Source organism: Podarcis cretensis, assembly GCF_951804945.1.
Source record: "Podarcis cretensis genome assembly, chromosome: 7".
Lineage (NCBI taxonomy): Eukaryota > Metazoa > Chordata > Lepidosauria > Squamata > Lacertidae > Podarcis > Podarcis cretensis.
In genome coordinates this window covers 82,531,439-82,555,672 of record NC_137176.1, presented here as the reverse complement: position 1 = coordinate 82,555,672, position 24,234 = coordinate 82,531,439, and the positions used below count along the sequence as shown (strand labels likewise).

The 24,234-nt window shown below is 47.0% G+C and overlaps 1 protein-coding gene across 2 annotated transcripts in view; it reads left to right on the top strand.

Moving 5' to 3' along the window:
- The first annotated feature begins 2,103 nt into the window (after positions 1-2,103).
- The window catches only part of ADCY8 (adenylate cyclase 8), a 134,518-nt gene continuing 112,387 nt past the window's right edge, over positions 2,104-24,234 (top strand). For both annotated transcript variants that reach the window (XM_079984166.1, XM_079984165.1), the window contains exon 1: positions 2,104-3,892. In XM_079984166.1, the coding sequence (XP_079840292.1) occupies positions 3,020-3,892 (873 nt within the window). In that variant the 5' untranslated portion in view covers positions 2,104-3,019. The remainder of the gene's footprint in view (positions 3,893-24,234) is intronic.

Sequence of the window (24,234 nt, the reverse complement as noted above, 5' to 3'; positions counted from 1 at the left end):
TATTACTCTTTGTACCCAAGCACATTCTGTCCTTTTTTAAAGCACAGTTCTGTGTTTACTGATCCCCATATTAGTAGATCATGAGTGACCATTCAAAGTCAGAAGAAGTCAATTCCACAGATGCTGTTAGCCTAGGAAATGTTTCCCTCCCCCCATGGATGCTTGCCTTTTTCTAAGTTCCAAGAGGAATGACTGTGAGATGTCTTGCACAGCAGCAGTGACCCCAAAACCTGAGCATATTTTCCCCCTTTGAACTTAATACATATTATTTCCAACAATGGAGGCAATAGGAGGCAGTAGTCTTTCCAAATACCAGTTGCTAGAAACCACAGGAGGGGACCTGGGCTCAGGTCTGGCTTGTAGGTTTCCCAGGGGTTGGTCACTGTAAGAACAGGCTGCTGGACTAGGTGGGCCATTGCCTGATCTACTTGGTTCGTCGTAAGTTCTTTCTAGCTACCTAGCTAGAAAGAGTGAACAGCTGACCTCCTCTGTATGTGTGGCATGGTGGACAGGATGAGGCCCTATAACTCACCCTGAAGTCTGGGGGCAGGGAGAACAAATGGAATCCAAAAACAAAGAAGACTTCTTTTGTTTTCTGCAAGCTATAAGCCAGGTGTGCTGATGTTTGTAGTACTAATATTGATACAGTGGTACCTCGGGTTAAGTACTTAATTCGTTCTGGAGGTCCGTTCTTAACCTGAAACTGTTCTTAACCTGAAGCACCACTTTAGCTAATGGAAAGCGGACTTTGCTTCCAAGGGAGCTCGCACTGGTTGCCTGTGAAGGTGGTCATAAGCAGGGTGAGTAGAATCCAACAGGAACCCTCTGGCTCCTGGCTCATTCGGATCCATCCCTTTGGGGACAATGTGCGTGTCTTGGGGCTGCTGTTGTTGGGGAGGGGGGGATATGGTACTTCTTTAAGTGGGCGCACAGGGGAGCGGGAGCAGCAGAGCCTGACGTCACTGGGCCATCAGCTGACCGAGCCGGGCTCTGCCTTTCCCAGTAGAGGCGGCGGCGGCAGCGGCAAGAGGAGCGCCCGCCGCGGCACCAGCTCTCCTGCGCTCCGGATTATCTTTTCCCTCGCTCGCTTGCTCTGATTCCACTCTCGGAGGGCTAACAGGAAATCGCGGCTGCGGTGGGCCAGAGCAGGACCCGAGGGCGCCGGAAATGCCCAATCGGCGGAGCTGCTGTTAGCCCAGCAGCTGCCAAAGGGGCGGATGGACGGATGGGGGGCGCGCGGAGCAGCAAGGAGTAAACAGCCCCCTCGGGTGGGGTAGGAGGAGCGCTCTGACTTTCCGGGTGCCCCAAACTCCTGCCATCCCGGGGCAGCTGCTCTGAAGGGCAGCCCCTTCGCCTCTCTTTCTTTCTTTCTTTCTTTTTTTTTGGGGGGGGGCGCTCCTTGGATCTCATAAAGCATCCCCTCCCCTCGAGGAAGCGGCATGTTAGACTGAAGGCTCCGGTTAGGCTTTGGGGAAGGGGAAGAGGGAGAAGGAGGAAGGCTGGAGAGGGAGGGAGATCGGTTTAAAGCGGCGTGGGAAGCGCAATGAGGACCGTCGCCTAACCATTACGCGCCGCGCGCCAAAGAGATGTCCAGCCAAGCATCCCGCCGACGGCTCCTCTCTCCTCCTGCGGGGAAACTTGAAGTCGCCGAGCCGTGAGCCGCCAGCCACTGCATCCCCCACCCCGACTGCTTCCCTTCCCATCGCCAAGCCGGCCATGTCTCGCTGCTGCAAGTCTCCCATCTCCCGAAAGAAAAGGAAAACTCTTTGCGTCTTCCTGCGCGGCTGGAGTTTCCCTGGATCGCTCTCGGCGCGCGCTTGGGAAGAGGCGACTCCGGGCCAGCCGCCAGCTCCAGCTCCCTTGACCTTGTCAGCTTCGCACCTCGCCTCCCGCTTGGACCACCGGCAGCCTTGTCAATTTCAGGAGTGAGACCAGCGCCCCGGTTGGGGTCTCCTTGGGCATTTCTCTCCCTTTCGGTTTCTAACCTCCTTCCCGTTTCAATCCTCTCGGTTCTTCCTCTTTGTGGCACGGATGGCTGATCCTGATAGGCGACTGCGCCGCGGATTATAGCAAACCAGCGATCACCTCTCTCTCGCCCTCTCAGCTGCAGCTGTACAGATATATATATAAATATAAGTACCCGTGTGAAAGGAACAGCTCTTCCATCAAACTCCTAGAACCCTCCAGATGGTCACTTCCCTCTCCCTCTCCTAAGAAGTTGCATGATGTTGTTGTTGCTGTTATTAATGCACCTTTAATATTCTACAATATATACAAATATATGTATATTTAAGGAAAACAACCACCCACCTATATCACTATTGCACAGGGCTCTCATTTTTCTTCTGCAAGAAGTCATATCCAATTGATAGACCACATGCTCTGGATTCAGTCCCTGCCATTTCCAGTTGCAAGGATCTCCGCAGCAGGACTGGGAAGGGTTTGAACCTGGAACCTCAGAGAGCCAATCAGAGGAGGGAGTCCTCAGCTTTATGGACCAATGGTCTGGCTCGTCCTAAGGCAACTTCCAATATCCAGCAGTACGCCATGTTTTCTGAATGTAGGATGGGAGCCACCAACCTGCCCTCCTTTCCTTGGCTCAGTTTGAAGGGCACTTTTTGGCTCTCTGTGGGTATCTTTCCCCTCTTTGCCTTTGGATTCTGCAGCGCCAAACAGGGGCCCACAAGGATGTGGCTTTGATTGCACTGGACTGGACTTTTGACCACGCTGTTAGCAAGAAGGGCCTTCTGTTTCTCAATCTGCTCTCCCCCCCCCCACCGCCAGCTGTAATAATAACCTGGGGGGCAAGGTCAGATGCACTTTAAAAAGCCAACCCCCCCATGCAAAGGTCTATCCGGTGCCAAAAAGGCATGGGGAGTCCCCTTTCTTCTGCAATAATTGACTGACCCTTGATCCCCCCCACCCCGCTGGCCAAGGGGGTAGGGGGCAGCCACTGCCTTTCAATGTGATACACCCTCCCTCTCCTGCCGCTCCTGCCGCCACCACCCCGAGCCACACGATGGAGCTATCCGAGGTGCGCTGCCTGAGCGACAGCGACGAGTTGTACACCATCAACCAGACGCCCCCTAGCAGCGGCGCTCGCTCCCAGCGCCTGCTGTGGCAGACGGCGGTCCGCCACATCACTGAGCAGCGCTTCATTCAGGAGCACAGCGGAGGGAAAGTGCTGGGCTCGGAGGAGTCCTTCTGCTCCAACCATTCCCACCATCCGCGGTCGGCAGGCAAGAGCCTTGGCGGCCACAACAATGGGGGAACCAAAGTCTTCCCGGAGCGCACGAGCAGCAGTGGGGACCTTGGCTTCCTGCCCCTCGACTGCGCTCCCAGCAACTCGGACTTCTTCCTCAACTGGGGCTACACATACCGCGGCGTGATCTTCCCTACCTTGCGCAATTCCTTCAAGTCCCGGGACTTGGAGCGCCTCTACCAACGCTACTTCCTAGGCCAGAGGCGCAAATCCGAGGTGGTGGTGAACATCCTGGATGTGCTCACCAAGCTGACCCTCCTGCTGCTCCACCTCACCTTGGCCTCAGCCCCTATGGACCCCATCAAGGGCATCCTGCTGGGCTTCTTCACGGGCATCGAGGTGGTCATCTGTGCCTTAGTGGTGGTCAGGAAGGATACGACCTCCTACACCTACCTGCAGTACAGTGGGGTGGTCACTTGGGTGGCCATGGCCACACAGATCTTGGCTGCTGGCCTTGGCTGTGGTCTTCTTGGAGATGGAATTGGCTATGTGCTCTTCACGCTCTTCGCCACCTACAGCATGCTGCCTCTGCCCCTCACCTGGGCTATCCTGGCTGGCTTAGTCACCTCCATTCTGCAGCTCGTCATGCAGATGGTGATCCCGAGGCAAACCATGACCTCCATCAACCAGGTATTTCCTGTGGGTTCATCCTTCTTTCTCTCTGAAGTCACCTTTAGTGGGGCAATTTGTAAGGATACATGTTCATCTCCTCCATGAGCTGGGTTACTAAGACAGCTAGACATCATCATTGAGTAAAGCTATCCTTTCTCATAATGGGTTGATTATATCCTAGCAAGGATGTGCTGGTACATTTATAATCCTGATTAATGCAAGAGGAATTACAGGTTCAGACATCTAGCTCTGTTTAGGGTGGGGAAGAGGGAGGAGGCAGTGAGACCTTATGAGGAACGACACATAAAAGTTGGGTTTTTGTCATGATCAAACAACCCGTGTCATGGAAATCTAATGTCCTCCTCGTATCCATATTTTAGTCACTTAGGTGGAGATGCAAATGGAAGGCTATATTGAAGAGCACCCATCCTTAATCTTTATGTTCATCTGCAATGCAACATCTGGCACCCAGATGTTGGATTGCAACTCCCATCTGCATCCCGACCTCTCACATATGTATCTCACTCTTCCCAAGGACCTCAGGACGTTCATTGCTCATGAGCTTGTCTCATGTCATCCTCACCACATCTCTGTGTAGTAGGTTAGGCAGAGAGGCAGCAGCTGGTCCAAAATTATCCAGGTCTGAGGAGTCTGAATGCAGGTCTCCTGTCCCAAGTCCACCACTGCACTCCTGCTGTGTCCACTGCAACATTCCCTAGTGGGTCCTCCATATTCTCCTTCACTTGATACTTGCACCAAGTGGTGATCTGGAGTGGATTTGGAGTTAAAAGAATCTACCTGGAACCAGAATTTAGAAGGCGGTAGATATATTGATGCACCTGAATGTTTTGCAAAACACACACACAAGCTCATTGCAACCCTAAAATGCTGCTTTCAATCCCTGGAGCTATTGTGGCAACCATTCAGTGGACAAGGTTAATCAAGAAGGAGAACAGTTTCAGTTGGATATACTGTACCTTTTCTTATTTTTGGATTCTTGGTTTCTGTCTGTATCGTGCTAATATGGAGCATATTGGAATACCACCTCACCTTGCAGTGGGTGAGGTGTCAGTTCGCAAATCTCTAGCACTTGTGCATATCACACTTTTCAGTGGGCTTGACAATCTGCATTTGACACCTTCAAATCTGTCCTGATTGCATACCATGATGGATGAAGCAGGGAATGTAGCAATATATGCTTGGAGCCTCCTGATGGGTCTGTGGTCAAATTAGCATCGAACCTTAGTTTCTGAGAAGTAAATCAGATCATCTCTCCATTAAATGACAGTGTTCACTGAGTAGTGCTGGTTTCTTAGTTCGTGGGCTACTGTCGCTGAGGTGTTTTGTTACCCCAACCCACTGCAAAACAGTATTCAGTCTCAAAAAAATAAAAATGCAGATCATGCCAAATGGCTTTTGCTGGGGGTCCAGTTCTCTGTTTCTGCCACCTGCGCAAAGGTTTTGAGTGATGAGGTCTCGAAAGAAGTAATTGTTATGTCGGTCTTGGCTCCTACCAGTTTCTAATTTATCAGGGATTAATGATGGTGAACAGGGAGAGATCAGTCACTTTTGTCATTTATTTGGCATGCACGAGAAAGTCAGCTTGGTCACAGTGCTGGACTCTCAAATCCCCACTCAGCCATGAAAGTTACTGACTGATTTAGGGATGGTCACAGCCTCTCTGACTAACCTACCTCACAGGGTTGTTGTGAGTAAAAAATTAGAGAGAAGAGCCACATTCACCATCTTGAGCTACTTGGGGAAAAAGGTGGGATATTAATGCAACAATATAATACATAAATGAATCAGTTTTACCTATTCCTAAATTTGTTTTCTGAAGGCAGAAATATATTAAAAATTGAAACAAAAATCCATTTTCTTTTATTACAAGTTTCAAGATATACGTAGTACTTTTTTTAAAAAAAAGCATCTTCCCTCAAGTAAATAAATAATGCCAGCTGTATTTATAAAATAAACAAACTGGAAAGCTTGCAGGGCTAAGGATTATTTTGCTGTGTGACACAATGCAACCCAACATTTTACAGGGACATGAGATCTAAAAAGTGGAAACTCTCATCTGCTTTAGAAATAGTCTTGCGGATAGGAATTGACTTTATTTATTTATTTATTTATTTATTAAAAATCCAAGAGAAATGTTTTGTGCACTTAACACTTTGCGGGTGGGGCGAGCCCTTAAATACTTAGCAATTGCCTTTTAATACACAATTTCAGATTATTTTAGGTTCACAGTCCCCATTTTTTCAAAAGACTCTAGTAGCAGCTTGACCTGTAGCAGGAATTGACAAACAAAGGTGGTGTTGTTGTTTTTTACAATCATGAGAAAACCTCATCACCTGTTGTAAGACATAGTTGGCAGCCCTTATGACACATGCCTTTTAGTCAGAAGAGAGAACCCAGAACAGATCATTTGGTTTAGGAAGCATTGGAGGAGGGGGAGACAGAAATGATTTATGGACTAATAGTTTATTGACACCTAAGATTGCTAGAGCTCTGATCTTAGATCCTGTTTTCAGTGCCAAGGGCTCAGCAATGGGAAATGTGTTGGCAGCTGTTTTGAAGCAAGTTCAGAGTGTATTTTACCACTGAGTCCTGGAAGCCTACAAACATATGAGAGAACCGAGTCCAGTACAGCTCAGAAGGAAAAGGCATTTTCATTCGGATTGTGATCCCATTTCTGCCATTTTTACAAACTGGATCAGAAATAGGACTAACTTTCTTATGCTCTAGCAACCTCTCAAATCAAAGCTGGTACCTGCAGATCCATCTCTCCTATGTCTTTTTAAACTCTCATTTCCACCGAACACAGCAGCTTGCAATAACTCGGCAGCCTTTTAGGAATCAGTTTGGTATATCCCCTTCTTTAGAACAGAAGAATAAGAATATCATTTTGAGACTTTACTCCCCTATTCTCATTTCTAGTTTCCTTGGTTCTACTCCTTCACAGTCGTTTTTCCACAGCGTTTGTGCACTCTGTGATGGTTATAGCCAGGGCTGGCAGCAGAAGCTGCCCAGGTCAGGAAAATGTCAAAGGCAGGATGCAAAGCGGGTGAGCTGGATGGCATTAGACTGACCACCTGGTCTTTCAGTCCACAATAGTCCAGACTTGACTGATGGGTCGGGGAAGGCCTTGCCCATTTTTGTTGTGGTCCGATAACCTCGTTTTAGCAGTACAAATTTTGAGTGTCTGTACCTGGCGTCTGGGGATGCAGGTGGCACTGTGGGTTAAACCACAAAGCCTAGGACTTGCCAATCAGAAGGTCGGTGGTTCGAATCTCCACAAAAGGATGAGCTCCCGTTGCTTGGTCCCAGCTCCTGCCAACCTAGCAGTTCAAAAGCACATCAAAGTGCAAGTAGATAAATAGGTACCACTCTGGCGGGAAGGTAAACGCCGTTTCCGTGCGCTGCTCTGGTTCGCCAGAAGTGGCTTAGTCATGCTGGCTACATGACCCGGAAGTTGTACGCCAGCTCCCTCGGCCAATAAAGAGTTGGCCATGACTGGACCTAATGGTCAGGCGTCCCTTTACCTTTTTACCTGGCATCTGAAGACAGGAACTCACAAACATCCAATGACTCTGAAATACAAAAGGAAGCACTTCTTGCTTTTGCAGTGCATGTATAAAATATGGAACTCACCCCCACCGGAGGCAGTGATGAACACCAACATGGGTGACCTTAAAAGGGAGGAGAGTACTGATGCACACACGTCCTGCATGCAGGTTTTCCACAGACACCAGATTGGCCACTGCAAGAATAGAGTTCTGGATTAGATATGCCTTTGGCCTGAAGCAGCAGGCTCTTCTTATGATCCTAGGCTTCTGCTTGCTGCACAGAGAGAGGGCCAAGCACAGGGATGTAGGGATCTGCCATACATCTCACCTGACTCCTGCTCTAGCTAGCTAGCAGAGGACAGGCTGGGGAATGAACCAGGGACCTTCTAAATTGTAAGGCAGATACCCTGCCACTGCTGGGATGCAGTGATGGGGCTCAGAGAAGCAGTGGAGGCTGCTGCTTGACCAGTCCCCCCCCCCAGCACAGAAACCGTTGCTTGCTCACCCTCTCTTTTTGGGTGGTGCGGCATGGACGATTGGAACATCTCTCTGTCCAGCAAGAGAGAAGTGAGTGCTTACAGTATCTCCGCTGTCAGAGGAATTATACTTCTCCATATCAGTTGCTCGGATCACAAGTGGGAAAGTCCTGTTGCATTTGGTTCCCTCTTACAGGAATACGGTTGGCTATGTTGAGAACAGCATGCTCTTCTTGTGTGTCTAAAAGGGCATTCGTTTTGATTTTGTTTGTGGCTGCCCTTGAGACAGACCCAGAAACTCCAGTGGGTGCAGAATGCCGTGGCGAGACTCCCTACGGTGCCCTCGCTGCGGGATCACATTCAGCTGGTGCTATACCAGCTGCACTGGCTCCTGGTGGAGTACAGGATCAGGTTTAAGGTGCTGGTTTTAACCTTTAAAGCCCTATACGGTCTAGGACCCTCGTACCTACGGGACCGCATCTCCTGGTATGTCCCATGGAGGACCTTACGGTCTTCAAACAAAAACATCTTGGAGGTCCCGGGCCACAGGGAGGTTAGGCTGGCCTCAACCAGAGCCAGGGCTTTTTCGGCTGTGGCTCCAATCTGGTGGAATGCTCTGTCACAAGAGACGAGGGCCCTGAGGGACTTGACATCTTTCCACAGGGCCTGCAGGACAGTGCTCTTCCACCAGGCCTTTGGCCAGGGCACAGTCTGACCCCCTCCTTTGGCAATCCTCACAGAACTCTAGCCCAATGGTTGCCATTAATTTGATTTTGAATTTATTTTAAAATGAATTGATTTTAGAATGCTGTGTTACTTTTATTGTTGTTAGCAGCTCTGAGCCCAGCTTTGGCTGGGGAGGGCGGAATATTAAAAATTATTAATAATAATAATAATAATAATAATAATAATAATAATGGGCGATCAGAAAAACCCCACTGGAAGGAATGGCTGGTGGAATCCTGAACAGACGACCTTCCTCTTCTGTTGCAGGCAGTACACCTCTGGATCCCAGTTGCTGAGAAGCACAAAAGCAGAGAGTGCTGTTGTGTTCAGGCTTCCCATGGGTATCTGGGTGGCTACTGTGAGTTCAGGACCTCAGCCTTGATGGGCCGTTGGCCTGATCCAGCAGGCTCTGCTTAAGTTCTTATAGTGTACCTTCCACCCTTTGAGCTGGCAGAGGTGGTATCAAATGTGGTCTTGAATATATCCTGGTTATTCTGGGGGATTTCAACACCTCGTGTCCCTCACCTGCTGTAACTCTGGAATGCACGAGTGAAAGCACATAGCTCCAATCGAGCTTGGATGATACGTTGTGAAGTACTGGAAGTGTGGGACACAGGTGGCGCTATGGGTTAAACCACAGAGCCTGGGACTTGCCGATCAGAAGGCCGGCAGTTCAAATCCTCGTGGCGGGCTGAGCTCTCGTTGCTCGGTCCCTGCTCCTGCCAACCTAGCAATTCGAAAGCATGTCAAAGTGAAAGTAGATAAATAGGTACCACTCCGGCAGGAAGGTAAACAGCCTTTCAGTGCACTGCTCTGGCTCACCAGAAGCGGCTTAGTCATGCTGGCCACATGACTTGGATGCTGTACACCGGCTCCCTTGACCAATAAAGCAAGATGAGCGCCGCAACCCCAGAGTCGGCCATGACTGGACCTAATGGTCAGGGGTCCCTTTACCTTTACCTTTACCTTTACTGGAATTGCCTAGTCTTTCTTGTTCTGTTAAATGCTTTAGGGTTGTGCAGGATGTGGACAGGCTCTTTGGAGAGGATTTGCAGGCGCAAACATTGCCCTTTCTGGCTGCTGGCAGTTGCCAGAGTGGGATTGGCTGCTGGGTGATGAAGATAACAAAACATGGGTAGCCAAGGTGATGTGAGATGTTATTAGTATTCATGCCAAAGGCCCTGGTAAAGAAGTTCTGTATAATGAAGATGCCAGATGCACCTATGCTGGGAGGGAATTCCACAACTAAGGGGCTGCCAGAGCAAATGTCCTCTCCTGGGCTGCCACCACCTGAACCAAGTCTGCTGTCTGCTGATTTAAAACCCAGGAGGATCTGTAGGGTAGGATGAGGTCTCTCAGGTATCTGGGGCCGAAGTCATCTAGGGTTAAGTCATGCAGAGGGTGGAGGCCCCCATGTCCTTGATAGGGCAAGACCATTTCTTAGGAAACACCTGCACCGTGCCACAAATTTTAGTATCTTCTGGCCAATTTGCTACAACTGGTTTCTTATCCACCTGATACCAAACCTGGTTTTCATAGCAATACAGCTTGGGCTATCCTCGTAGTTGCTTGCACCAGGAACTGCACAAGCAAGGTGGATGCATGCTGTGTTTCATCCCAGCTTATTTTCCCAGACCACTCAGCAGATTTGATCAGGCTAGATCTGATTTCAGGAGGCGGCACTGGGAGCCTCTGCTCCACCCTGCAGCTGTTGTGACTCCCATAAACCTTAATAGGATTATCTTATTATGACTAGACTGGTGTAGATAGCTGTCTCGGTGTGTCTGAATTCAATGTCTTCCCACACCCACAGCTCAGACATTTCCCAAGGAAAAGTAAGTGATGATTCAGTCCCAGAGTAATTTGTACATATAGGTTTCCTGATAACTCTTAGCTTCTAGATTTCAACCCATCTTCTCCAGGCAGTAGATCTGGTGGGTGTGCATTCCTGCACACAGACTATGTAAGTAACTTACGGAATTTACGCTCATAGGGTTTCCCCTCCAAAAAATTTTATATCCCTCTCTTGTAATACTAGAAACCCAGGGTCACCCAGTGAAAATGAAGGTTCAGGAGAGACAATAGGAAGTTCTTCTTCACATAGTGAATGCAATACCACATGACATAGGAATGACCACCAACTTGGATGGCTTTAAATTCATGGCGGTTAATGGCTATCAGCAGAGATGGGAGGGTTATACCTCTGGTGTCAGAGGCCACACGCATCTGAATTGCAAGGTGCTGGGGATTGTGATTGCTTTTGCACACAAGTCAGACTCGTAGCCTTCCCACAGGCATCTTCTTGGCCACTGTTGGAAATGGGAGGCTGGACTAGACAGACCCTTGTTCAGATCCAGAAGGACTCTTCTAATGTTCCTAAGATGCAGAGGCGGTCAGTAGCTTAGGTTGTCCACCCACACCAAGATGTACAGAGGTGGTATGCCTCTGGATATTAGCTGCTGGGAAGAAACAACAGGGAAAGTCCAAGGTGATGCTTTAAAGGCATTTGGTTGGCAGTGGATGGAAACAAAACAACTCACCACATGGTCGATCTCACCCTGCATGGAAGTTCTTATATTCCTGTACCTTTTCAATAAGCTGCTGAGCTTTAGTGCCCATCCATCCTTGTATTTGGGGTCACAGACTCCTAATTTTAGAGCATGGTCCCTCCTCCCACCTGCCCCCACTGGACAAAACAGTTTGTGACACTGGTACATTCCTTGGCAAGATTTCTGTTAGGGTTCCTCAGTCTTCTTCAAGTATTTATGAAAGCTTTACAACAGGCTTCCTCAACCTCGGCCCTCCAGATGTTTTAAAACTACAATTCCCATCATCCCTGACCACTGGTCCTGCTAGTTAGGGATCGTGGGAGTTGTAGTCCCAAAACATCTGGAGGGCTGAGGTTGAGGAAGCCTGCTTTACAAACTCATCTTTTTCCTTGCCTTTTAATTTAGAGGGGTGTTTTTTTGCATGGGCTGCTACTGCTGATGGGTTGTTAGCATTTACTGACTTGTATTGCAGTGCGATGTTTTTGTAGCGGTTTGAGCTGCATGTTTCGATGCTTCTCTTCTTAATGAAATTGCGTATTTGCTATTCATGTGAGCCACCTTGGGTGGGCTGTAGTCTGGAAAGGCACTTCGGAAATATCTGAAATGAACAGTCTTAAAGGGGGTTGTGTTGCATATTAGGTTTGACACTTAGAATGGCTTTGACACTCCAGTTTCGTGTATGACCATTGCTTCTTGAAAGCTGGCAGCACTCTAAATGCCAGTGGTCACAACTTCAGATGGACTTCAACACACTAAAGGTAAAGGTAAAGGACCCCTGACAGTTAAGTCCATTTGCAAATGATCCTGGGGTTGTGGCGCTCATCTTGCTTTACAGGCCGAGGGAGCCGACGTTTGTCCGCAACCAGTTCTCCGGGTCATGTGGCCAGCATGACTAAGCCACTTCTGGCAAAACCAGAGTAGCACACGGAAATGCTGTTTACCTTCCCACCTGAGCGGTACCTACCATATTTTTTGCTCTATAAGACTCATTTTTTTCCCTCCTAAAAAGTAAGGGGAAATGTGTGTGCATCTTATGGAGCGAATGCAGGCTATGCGGCTAAGCCAGAAGCCAGAACAGCAAGAGGAATTGCTGCTTTCACTGTGCAGCCATCCCTCTTGCTGTTCTGGCTTCTGAGATTCAGAATAATTTTTCTTGTTTTCCTCCTCCAAAAACCAGGTGCGTCTTCTGGTCTGGTGCATCTTATACAGCGAAAAATACGGTATTTATCTACTTGCACTTTGACATGCTTTCGAACTGCTAGGTTGGCAGGAGCTGGGACCAAGCAACGGGAGCTCACCCCGTTGCAGGGATTTGAACCGCCAACCTTCTGATCAGCAAGCCCTAGGCTCAGTGGTTTAGACCACAGCGCCACCTGCATCCCTTTTTCAACACACTACTCAATCCTTTATCAACCAGTCCAACAGCCAGTTCTAACTATAGTAATTGTTTTATTTTGGATTATTCAAAGAGGAAAGGTAACTAACAAACTCAACTCCCCGTCATGCTTACTTGTAAATTTTAGTTGTAGTGTTTAACTGGCATATATTAACATTTTGAAGTTTAAGAAAAATGCACAAACTGAGTTCCTTCTTACACGTATTGCTCTCTATTTTGTTGACATAAGTAACTTAACTGCAGAACAAAGTTCCTCTTGGGAGTATGTTGTCTTAAGCTTTCCCTCCATTTAAGCTAGATTTCTGTTCTGTGTTGATCCTACCTTTTTTCTGTATATTTGTCAAAGTGCTTGCATCTTATTTGATGCAAATAAACCTGCAGATCATTAATAAAAAGAAAAGAAATGCTTTTTTCAACAACCACATCAGGTGAGCCTTGCCTTTGGCATGGCCGCCATCCCTGTCCCTTGCTTGTTTGTTTAAGAGAAGGTAAAAAGAGAAATGGGACAAAATGGAAGAGAGATAAATAAGATGAAAATAAACACATAGAAGGGAAGAAGGCAGGCAAGCAGGCAGGCATGGTGTGGAATTACCGTAATTTTTAATCTTGTGCACAATTAAAGGTAAAGGGTAAAGGTACCCCTGCCCGTACGGGCCAGTCTTGACAGACTCTGGGGTTGTGCGCCCATCTCACTTAAGAGGCCAGGGGCCAGCGCTGTCCGGAGACACTTCCGGGTCACGTGGCCAGCGTGACATCGCTGCTCTGGCGAGCCAGAGCCGCACATGGAAACGCCGTTTACCTTCCCGCTGGTAAGCGGTCCCTATTTATCTACTTGCACCCGGAGGTGCTTTCGAACTGCTAGGTTGGCAGGCGCTGGGACCGAGCAGCGGGAGCACACCCCGCCGCAGCGGGAGCACACCCCGCCTTTCGATCGGCAAGTCCTAGGCGCTGAGGCTTTAACCCACAGCGCCACCTGCGTCATTACCTGTGAGTAAAGCCCAGTGAACTGAGTGGGACAGACATGCCTAAAATAAGAACACAAGACAAGCCTGATGGATCAGGTCCATGGCGCACTGAGACCATCCTCCTCCTCTCACAGGGACTGACCAGATGGGAAGTCGGTAAACTGGACATGAATGTCCCAGCATTCCCCTCACCTGCAATTCTGAACAAATAGCATAATTGCAGTGCAACACTGGGGGTTCATGCTAAAGGAGATGTGTGTCTGCAACGGTTAGACCAGGGATGGGGATCCTGCACCCCTCCAGGTCTTGTTGGACTACAGAATGGATGGTAAAGTCTTGACCCTCCAGATGTTGCTAAACTTCAGCTCCTGATCACCCCTGACCATTGGCCATGCTGGCTGGGGATTATGGAAGTTGGAATCCAACAACGTCTGGAGGGCGACAGAATCCCCATCCCTGGCTTAGTCATTCAGTGGGCTGATTTAATAAATTAAACTTTGATTAACTAGACAGGGGTCCCCATTTAAACAAGCAGCTGATTTTTAAATAAATAGATACATACAATTACTTTAATACAGTGGTACCTTGGGTTACAGACTCTTCAGGTTACAGACGCTTCAGGTTACAGACTCCGCTAACCCAGAAATAGTACCTCGGGTTAAGAACTTTGCTTCAGGATGAGAACAGAAATTGTGCAGTGGTGGCAGCGGGAGGCCCCATTAGCTAAAGTGGTGCTTCAGGTTAAGAACAGTTTCAGGTTAAGAACGGACCTCCAGAATGAATTAAGTTCATAACCAGAGGTACCACTGTACAGGAACTTATAAAAACTGTGAATGGTACAAGGCACCTTGAGGAAGAACCAGGTGCTGTTCCACTACAATTCCCATCACTTTTGACCATTGATCATGTTGGCTGGGACTAATGGGAGTTGGGAATCCAGCAACAACTGGGTGGAGGGCAGGTTTATTTTTTTTATTTGCAAAAATGTCTATATTGCCAGCCTTAAGAAAACTAATTATTTTGGCTATGAATGCCATAAAATCAACAGTAAAATGTCATCCACAAAACTAGTACAAAATGCATAAGAAATGTGTTTTGTGTTCCCCATCCCTGGTCTGCGGGTAAATTGATGAAAGGAGTGTCTGTAAGAATGTACAGAGAATATTTCTCAGCCACGGCCAGCTCTAATCCCTCTACAATTGTGATTGATTGGTTAATTTGTTATTTAAAATGTTCTCATCCTGTCCTTCCATTCAACATGGACCTACAGGATAGCTTACAACAAAGTTAAAAATACCAGACATAATAAAGCCATATAAAAACCAAGACATGAAAGTACTGCTGGCAGATAAAAGGAACGTGTTCCCACCAGACAATGCAGAAAGATAAGCAGCACCAGTATTTCACAGCCCTCCAGAAAAGTACCATCTTAATTTTATACTGGGAAGCTAGCAAGGTAAGCTTAGAAAAGAGCAGTGTTCTTCAGCTTGGGGCTCCCAGGTGTTGCTGGACTACAAATCTTATCATCCTCAGCCAGTTTAGCTCAAGGATGATGGGAGTTGTAGTCCAACAACATTTGGGGAGCCAAAGTTGAAGACCACTGGAGGAGAATATTCCATAAAGTTAGTACCTATGTGGAAAAGCCCTGTTCTGCATTGCTACCCGCTACCCACTTCAGATCCATGCAGGGAGGGCTGCTGGAAATTGTCTAAACATTTTAGTTGACTTGACTGGAAGAAAGCTGTCCTTGAGACATTCTGGTTCCCAGGTCATTTAGGGGTAAGAAGATAAGATTGTAAGAGGAGCCAGCTGGTTCAGGGTAATGGCCCATCTAGTCCAGCATTGTGTTCTCACAGAGGCCAACCAGATGTAACCTAGGGAGGGTTCTGCATGGCTGCCCTTGATTTAGGACCTTAAAGTTTAAAAACAGCACTGAATTAGATCCTAGACGGTGGAAACCTGGTGGAATAGAGAAACAGGTTATAGAGAGCCAGTGTGGTGTAGTGGTTAAGAGCAGTAGACTCGTAATCTGGTGAACCGGGTTCGGGTCTCCACTCCTCCACATGCAGCTGCTGGGTGACCTTGGGCCAGTCACACTTCTCTGAAGTCTCTCAGCCCCAATCACCTCGCAGAGTGTTTGTTGTGGGGGAGGAAGGGAAAGGAGAATGTTAGCCGCTTTGAGGCTCCTTCGGGTAGTGATAAAGCGGGATATCAAATCTAAACTCATTATTATTATTATTTCTGGATACAAACTGTACAGGAAGAACAGGAAAATGTATGTTTGTTTATTTATCTATCTATTTATTTATTTAGCAATCACATCAATGACAGAAAGATATAAAAACAGTTGCAATACAGATGCAGAATGAGGATCATCTCAAAGGCATCAAAGAGGACATAGAGACCAACGAGCTAGAAAGGGACATGATCCTCCACAGAATGACTGTGGGTGGAAATACCGCAGAGTAATTTTAGCATTGGCAACATGCTATTTTTTGGCCACCTGACCAAAATGTCCAGGATGATCTTGAGAAAGAGAATGAAATCACAGAGGCATCCACAGGAGGAAATGTTGGAGTAATGGGTGATTTTAGTTACCCATAAAATGGGTAAGTGCAAGTTCTGGTCACAACAAAAAGTTTCTAGATGCCCTGAATGATTGCGTTCTACAACAGTTTCTTATCAATCTAACCAGAGGGGAGGCAACACTGAGCTTAATCATAAACTGTGTCCAGAACATGGTGCAATATGTAAGCTAGGATGCATACTGCAAATTGGGAAAGGTACTGCTAGAGTCGGGACGCGGGTGACGCTGTGGGTTAAACCACAAAGCCTAGGACTTGCTGATCAGAAGGTTGGCGGGTCGAATCCCCATGACGTGGTGAGCTCCCATTGCCCGGTCCCTGCTCCTGCCAACCTAGCAGTTCGAAAGCACTTCAAAGTGCAAGTAGATAAATAGGTACTGCTCCGGTGGGAAGGTAAACGGCATTTCCGTGCGCTGCTCTGGTTTGCCAGAAGTGGCTTGGTCATGCTGGCCACATGACCCAGAAGCTGTACACCGGCTCCCTCGGCCAATAAAGCAAGATGAGCACTGCAACCCCAAAGTCGGCCATGACTGGACCTAATGGTCATGGGTCTCTTTATCTTTACCTTTACTGCTAGAGTCAGGTAAAGGTAAAGGACCCCTGGACGGTTAAGTCCAATCAAAGGCAACTATGGGGTTGTGGCGCTCATCTTACTTTCCAGGCCGAGGAAGCCGGTCTTTACTAAAGAGTAGAAAAATCAAAACTATATACACTTAGAGAAATGAAAGGGAGGTGGAAAAGCAAGCTATAACCTGTAAATACTCGGGGAGCTGTCCACATGTCATGGTTCTGAAATGTTTTCTATTCCAAAGTTAATGTGCAAGTTGTTAGACTTGCAGCATTTTCATTTGGCTCCCTCTAGTGGAAACCTCTACACTTCTCACAAGCACAGTCTTTGAATTCTCTGTTTAGCTTTGATTCTAGATCTTTTTTTCAATTAATCTGAAGAGCAGATGTCTCACAGAAGGGAAATATTAGATAGGGTCTGTTCTATTTGAAGCAAAAGGAAGCTCTTCATGGAATCTTTTTCGTTTGTTTGTTTGTTTTGAGGGAACCAGTGTGTGAAATGTCTGAGTGTTTCCTTCATTCAGAAATAGGTATTTAGAGCATTACTTAAAGGTGTATAGATATTGGGACCTGGGGACTGAAAGTTTCATTTCTTGGTTCTAGACCACATTATTTGTACTCAATGTTTCTGCATCAAGGAAAATTGAGAAGAAGCAAAGTTTCTGAAGGGGTTTGCAGGCAAAAGAGGGGGGGTGGGAGATCAGTACCTGTTCTGTCCAGTCAAGAGCATCTTGGGTAGGAGGGTTGGAATTGATCTATATGGACAATTGGTCTGAACTAGTAAAAATGTTGTCCTTACCTGAAATATTTTGCTACATAGAAAGTCTAAAGAGCAGCAACTCTCCACTTTCTCAAAGCAAGGTTGAGGTCATGGGCACCAGTATCCAAATCTACACTGGGAACACATCCCCTCCAGTGCAGGGGCCCTGAAAATAGTGTAATTGCAAGGTGGAGCGTAGGCGGCAGTGTTAGAAATTAGCCAGGCGCTAGGCGCATTTTGCATCTGGCTTTTGGCCACTTGCGACCAAGTGAGGATGCCTTGGCACCAGGATAGTGCCTGCCTGACACCTCCACCATCTGGAAGTGCATGTCTGGGGATCCTTGCATCTAGACCGTTTTCACACACTTATACCCCCATCCAATGGAATTCTATCACTTATATTTTATCTGCACAATCAAAATGAATTTCAGGAACCAAAATACTTTTTCTGTGCAGCCTGAACAGGAAAGGTCAATTACAGTCAGTCCATCATTTGAAAAATACGGGGGCTGTCTTGCCCCCAAAATGAAAAATGCCACCGGAGCATGCACAGTCCCAAGCAGCTGACCACACTGAGTTTGAGCATCAAACCTCAGGGTTCCTAGTAGATTTTATCCATAGCAGCAGCTCCTAGGAAACCAAGCTCAGTGTGGTCTAACTTGACAGATGTTTACAAAGACTAGTTTTCTGTTCCTTCCCGTTGTTTGCAATGAAGGACATTGTAAAGAAATAATGGCTCATATTTCAGATCACATTTCCCAACCAGTATGCTGTATTGAATTCTGGCTTGCAATGAATCAGGAATCCCTCTGTGTGTATTTATTGCATGTGTTACAAAGTCCTAGCAATGGGAAAGTGGCTGGGCCATGCAATTCTTGGCTTCTGTTACTGCCACTCCCATAGTGACCATAATATGCTATCCATTTGTTTGCATGCATTCATGAGATTGTTTACATAAATGGCATGCCCTTCCATTTGTGTGTGTGTGTGACATTTTAATATGCAGTTTCCCTATTTAAGACAATGGTAGCATGGCCCTGAAGACAAATGCTGTAAAATCCCACAGAAAACTGCAAATTGTGCCATATTTGGGGTTCTGCTTGGACAGAACTAATTGAAAATGTCAAATTCTACCCACTGAAGACTTTGGCTTAAAGGTGAAGTTTGCCGTAGGAAAGAACAGCCACGCTTCTCTCCATATATACAGTGGTACCTCAGGTTACATACACTTCAGGTTACATACGCTTCAGGTTACAGACTCCGCTAACCCAGAAATAGTGCTTCAGGTTAAGAACTTTGCTTCAGGATGAGAACAGAAATCGGGCTCCAGCGGCACGGTGGCAGTGCAAGGCCCCATTAGCTAAAGTGGTGCTTCAGGTTAAGAACAGACCTCCGGAACAAATTAAGTACTTAACCCGAGGTACCACTGTATTTGCTTCTTCACATGTGATAAATATAATGTGAAATACAACCTCTGGCCCATGGGCTGAATTGGATTTGCCAAGCCATTTTGCCCAAGCCATACCTACCCCCCCCCACCAATCACCTGATGTCATATATTACACCAGGTATGGACAGGTAAAAAGGCAGCCGAGCTGAGCCAAAAGGAGCTTCTGAACTGCTGTCAATCAGCTGATCATCAGCACTTTGTAAGGCTCATGTGCTCTGCTTCTGCAAGCATTTGAAACACAAAGACCAGCCAATTGCTAGGCTTCTGACACACCAATTATCAGCTGTTGGACAGGACTTCAAAGCACAGCATGGAACTCTTTGTCCCTGGTATAGTCTGTTTAGGGCAAGATTTCCCAAACTTGGGTCTCCAGCTGTTTCCGGACTACAATTCCCATCATCCACCAATCCTGCTAGCTAGGGATGATGGGACTTGTAGTCCAAAAACAGCTGGAGACCCACATTTGGGAACCCCTGGTATAGAGGCAGCTGAGTCAAGCCTGTCAAGGATCAAGCTTTTTGGAAGCAAAAATACATGGATGTAAAATAAACAGCTGCTTCAGAAGCATTAGGTGTTAAAGCGACATGTTCAGTGGAGAGATTGAGAAATGCAAAAAAGGGGCTCCAAACGAAATGTGTTTATATTTTGGGAGAAGTTCATTACTCAGACAGGATTTTACATCTATTCAATTTGGAGGTACTTGTCTCTTTGTCAGAAAGAAGAGTTTAGCATCACGGGTGCCTCTCCCTATTCAGCAAATGTGATGAATAAGACCTCCTTTCTTGGAGAGCAGTGTTCATTACTAGGAGCTGTCTGTCCACATCATGATTAACTGAAAATTTTGAGCATTCAGTGTGTCTCAGCTTTAACTGAACGTTTTCTTCCTGCGGTGGGGAAGGGGCAGAGCTCAGTGCTCCTTGCCTATGACAGTTGGTTTTGCTAGGTTGTGTGAAGTCTACAGAATCTAGTATTACTATTTTTATCACAGTTGTATTCCACTGTTCCTCCAAGGAGCTCATGGCGGCATACGTGGTTCTCCTATGTCTATATTTCACCCTAGCAACAGCCCTGTGAGGTAGTTTGGGCTAAGAGACAGTGACTGGCCCAAGATTCTCACCCCATGTGAGTTTCATGGCTGGGTGGCAATTTGAACCCATCTTCATCCATCTTTAGGCACCAGACAACAACCTTTCTCTTTACCCAAGCTTTGTATAGCTGAGCTTTTGGGTTTTTTGGTTGTTCTTCATTGTTTTTGATGTTTTTTGGGGTTAGTCTGTGAAAAAAGAAACAATAACTGTAGTAGTAGTAGTAGTAAACATGCTTTGAATGCAGAAGATCCTGGGTTCAGACTCTGGCACTGCCAGCTCAAGAACCAGGTAGCCAGTGATGCAAAAGAGCCTTTGCTTAAGATCTTGGAAAGCTGCAGAGAGAGAAGATAGGTTGGATGCACATCTAGTCTGGCTGTCAGGGAGGAGGAATGGTGGAGACCACCTCCCCAGCCTGACCCTTCCAGAGAAGAGGAAGACAGTTCAGAATTACAACAGGGGGTTGAGGGAGATCACAGCTCCAAGGCAGATGAGGGGGAAAGTTGAGAAATAATGGGAGAGGAGGAGGAGGAAGAGGAAGCACTGCAGGGGCAACAGCTACCAAACACAGTGTCTTTAGAAAGCATTCCAGACCCACCCTCCTCTCCCAGAACCCGGCAAGCCTTGAAAGTAGGAGAGCAAAGGGCTCAGAAGCAAAGGGCCTTCAGCGCCACCCATAGGGGAGAAGGAAGTGGGAGAAAGGGGGTTGGAGAATCACTGGGAGCAACACCATTATTCCAAGAGGCTGCATTCCCAAGCCTCTCTCTGTGAATATTGAATAAAAAAACAGATGGTAAGAACTTTTCCTTGTCTTATCTGTTCCTGGCAACCTGCCGTGGAGGTGGTTCCTCTGCTACCTGACACTGGCCTGCCATTAGTTCCCATGGATCACCAGGGAAATGATATGTGGGAACAGATTGTATACTTGATTACAACTGCCTGGCGTCTCCTACCTCTGAATTAGGAAGAAGTTAGAGGCAGAGAGAGAGATCTGCTGTTTTCGGAGCTACTTTGGAGCAGAGGTGTGCTGGTCCCATGGGTTACCCAAGAGGTGAGGTCCAGGTCCGGTCAGTGGTCAAAGGTGCAAAGTGGAGACAGTCCGTAGTAGCTGAAACTGGGTGCAGGGCAGGGAGTCGGGTGAAGTCAGGAACAGGCTTGCAAGCAGGGAGCCAGGGCGGGTCAGGAACTCAGGCAGGAACTAACAATCAACAATGTTGCTCCCACAACTTGGGACTGGGGCTGGCCGGCTTTTATCTGCCCCGAGGCATAGGGCGGCCCCGATCCTCTGGTGACTCGCCTCTCCTGGCCTGGAGGCGAACACTCCTCCTGCGGGAACTTAGTTCCCTCTGCCTCTCTGCCCTGAGCCTCTGCAGCTCAAGAGAGGCTGGAGGGTTACCGGACCCAGAGGCAACCTCAGCTCCTCCTGATGGGGCTGAGAGTGGAGCACCTGCAGGCAATGGGTCCTTCATCACCTCAGGAGCCAGAGCAGACTCAGCTGGTGCCTGTACCTGGGGATCCAGCCCAGGTGAGGACCCTTCAGGCTCATGCCCCAGCCCCGGCTCAGCTGGTCCTGGAGGTAGGGAATCCTGTGCAGGCTGGGATCCCTCAGATTCAGCATCCTAGTCCGAATCCCAGGCTATCACAAGAGGCATTGAGTTTGCAACCAACATTGATGGGGCCCATCACACATGCACAATGTGACACGCATCACTTGACGTGCATTGGGAGGAGGCCAATGGCAGGAGGAGATCACTGCCATGAGGCCTGGCTCCTCAAGATGGGGGGGGGGGAAATAGGACTCAGCCCCATCCCAACAGACTTAGGGGAGGCTGAAGACACCTCAGTCCTATAAAGTTGGCACCTATGCTTTGGAGTGTGGATATCGCTAACTGATCTATAAGTAAGTTTTATACTCCAATGTTTTATGTATTTTAAATGAACTGATAATTGCTGAAATGTTCGTGTTACGCTGCAGTAATTTCATTATTATTATTTAACGTGATTTTTGTATGTAGACTGTTGGTTTCCTGTGACCCTCTTTGAGGTCCAAGGGATCTGTGGAAAATGTAGCATATAAATACATTGGGCACGGCTATGACTCAGAAGACTTTCCTTCGCTGTCATCATGGAAGGGGCTTGGCATTTCTCTAGAATGCCAGCCATCCTTCACCTCCATTAATATCACTCGAGATCTGAAGGCAATTTCCCCTCTTGTAGAAAATGCTATTTAAGTTGGCTGAGAAGGAGGAGGCTTCCGTAAGAAGTGTCAAAGTGTCAAAGTGAAAATTGATTCCAGTGCCGAGAAAACATTTGGGTTCAAAGTCCAGTTCAGCCAAGAGCGGAATAATTGATGCTGATAATTTAATTGCTGCATTAAGCAACTGACTGCTGGATAAACCAATGTTGATGCAGAGACGGCCTCTTGGTCAATCTAACTCAACACTGTCTCTGCACCAGGGGTGCTGAAACTGTGGTCTTCTAGATGTTGTCGGACTCCAACTCTCATCAGTCCCAGCCAACATGGTCAATGGTCAGAGATGAGTGGAGCTACAATGCAACAAGTCATGTCAAGTTCTTTTTCTTTACAGTCAATGACCAGTATCAAAATAAAAAACACCAATTATTATTATTTATTGAATTTATATACCGTCCTATAAATTTCAAAGCTCAAGGCAAAGCAAAATAATATAAAATCACATGCACATGAAAGAGCAGTTCTGGGTGGTCATTCCAGGCTAAACATACCCAGTTCCTTCAACTGTTCCTCATAAGGCTTGATTTCCAGGCCCTTGATCATCTTTGTTGCCTTCCTCTGCACACCTTCCAGTTGTCAATATCCTTACTAAATTGTGGTGCCAAGAATTGGACACAGTCTTCCAATTCCAAGCGGACACGGAGCAATGGTTCCAAACTACAAGAAAGAAGATTCCACCTAAACATTAGGAAGAACTTCCTGACAGTAAGAGCTGTTTGACAGTGGAATTTGCTGCCAAGGAGTGTGGTGGAGTCTCCTTCTTTGGAGGTCTTTAAGCAGAGGCTTGACAACCATATGTCAGGAGTGCTCTGATGGTGTTTCCTGCTTGGCAGGGGGTTGGACTCGATGGCCCTTGTGGTCTCTTCCAACTCTATGATTCTATGATTCTAGGTATGGCCTGACCAAGGCAGAATAGAGTAATACTATTACTTCCCTTGATCTGGACAATATACTTCTGTTGCTATAACTAAAGATGCAAGGCATTGCATTCTATATTGTCTTTTACATACAGCAATCAGAGAGAGGTGCTTGCATTTGATTTTGATTTTCCCCCACCCTTAATTTTGCATCCTCCTTTCCCCCCAAACAGTGGTGGAAGGCGGTGAACACCATTACCACAAATATTCCTGCTTCTGCAGACTTTACAGATCCTGGTTAAGATTTATTTCTTACTGGCCAACTTGGATGATTATATAGTCCATAAAATATTGAGGTTTTCTGTTGCAGCTGAAAACGAATGTGTGCATTCAATTGCAGAACCTTGCCAGGATGACCATCTATTCAGAGCTGACAACTTATTGAACCGATTCTTTCGTTTCTTATTACAGCTTGACTTCTTTAGATCCTTTCTGTGTTGGCTGAAACGTGTGGGTTTTTTGTTTTGTTTTTTTAATGCCAAGATATGTTGTGATATGCCAAACCTCTTGTTTTGCAACAGAACTGCTTTCAGCTAATAGATGTAAGAGACAAATTAATTGCTGGTGTAATTCAACTGATGCAGTTAATTGCTGAGGCAATGAGGAAAATATAACTGTTTGCTGTGCGTGCATTTGCTTTTATACAGCACTGGGGAGTGTGTACAGGAATACACACACACACACACACTTTTTTAAAGATGTCAGACACTGAAATGTGTGCAGGCTGCTGGCTTGAAGGGTTGAGCCAAAAATGTATAGCATCATAGAAACATAAACTGTAGAGATGGAAGTGACCTTGAGGGTTATATAGTACAATCTCCTGCAATGCATAAGGTTGGGGCACCAGTCCTAGTGCATTTTCCACTCATTTGTGACACCCCCATTCAATGATGCTTATTGGTTGTTGTTGTTGTTGTTTCGTCGTTTAGTCGTGTCCGACTCTTCGTGACTCCATGGACCAGAGCACGCCAGGTACTCCTGTCTTCCACTGCCTCCCGCAGTTTGGTCAAACTCATGCTGGTAGCTTTGAGAATACTGTCCAGCCATCTCGTCCTCTGTCC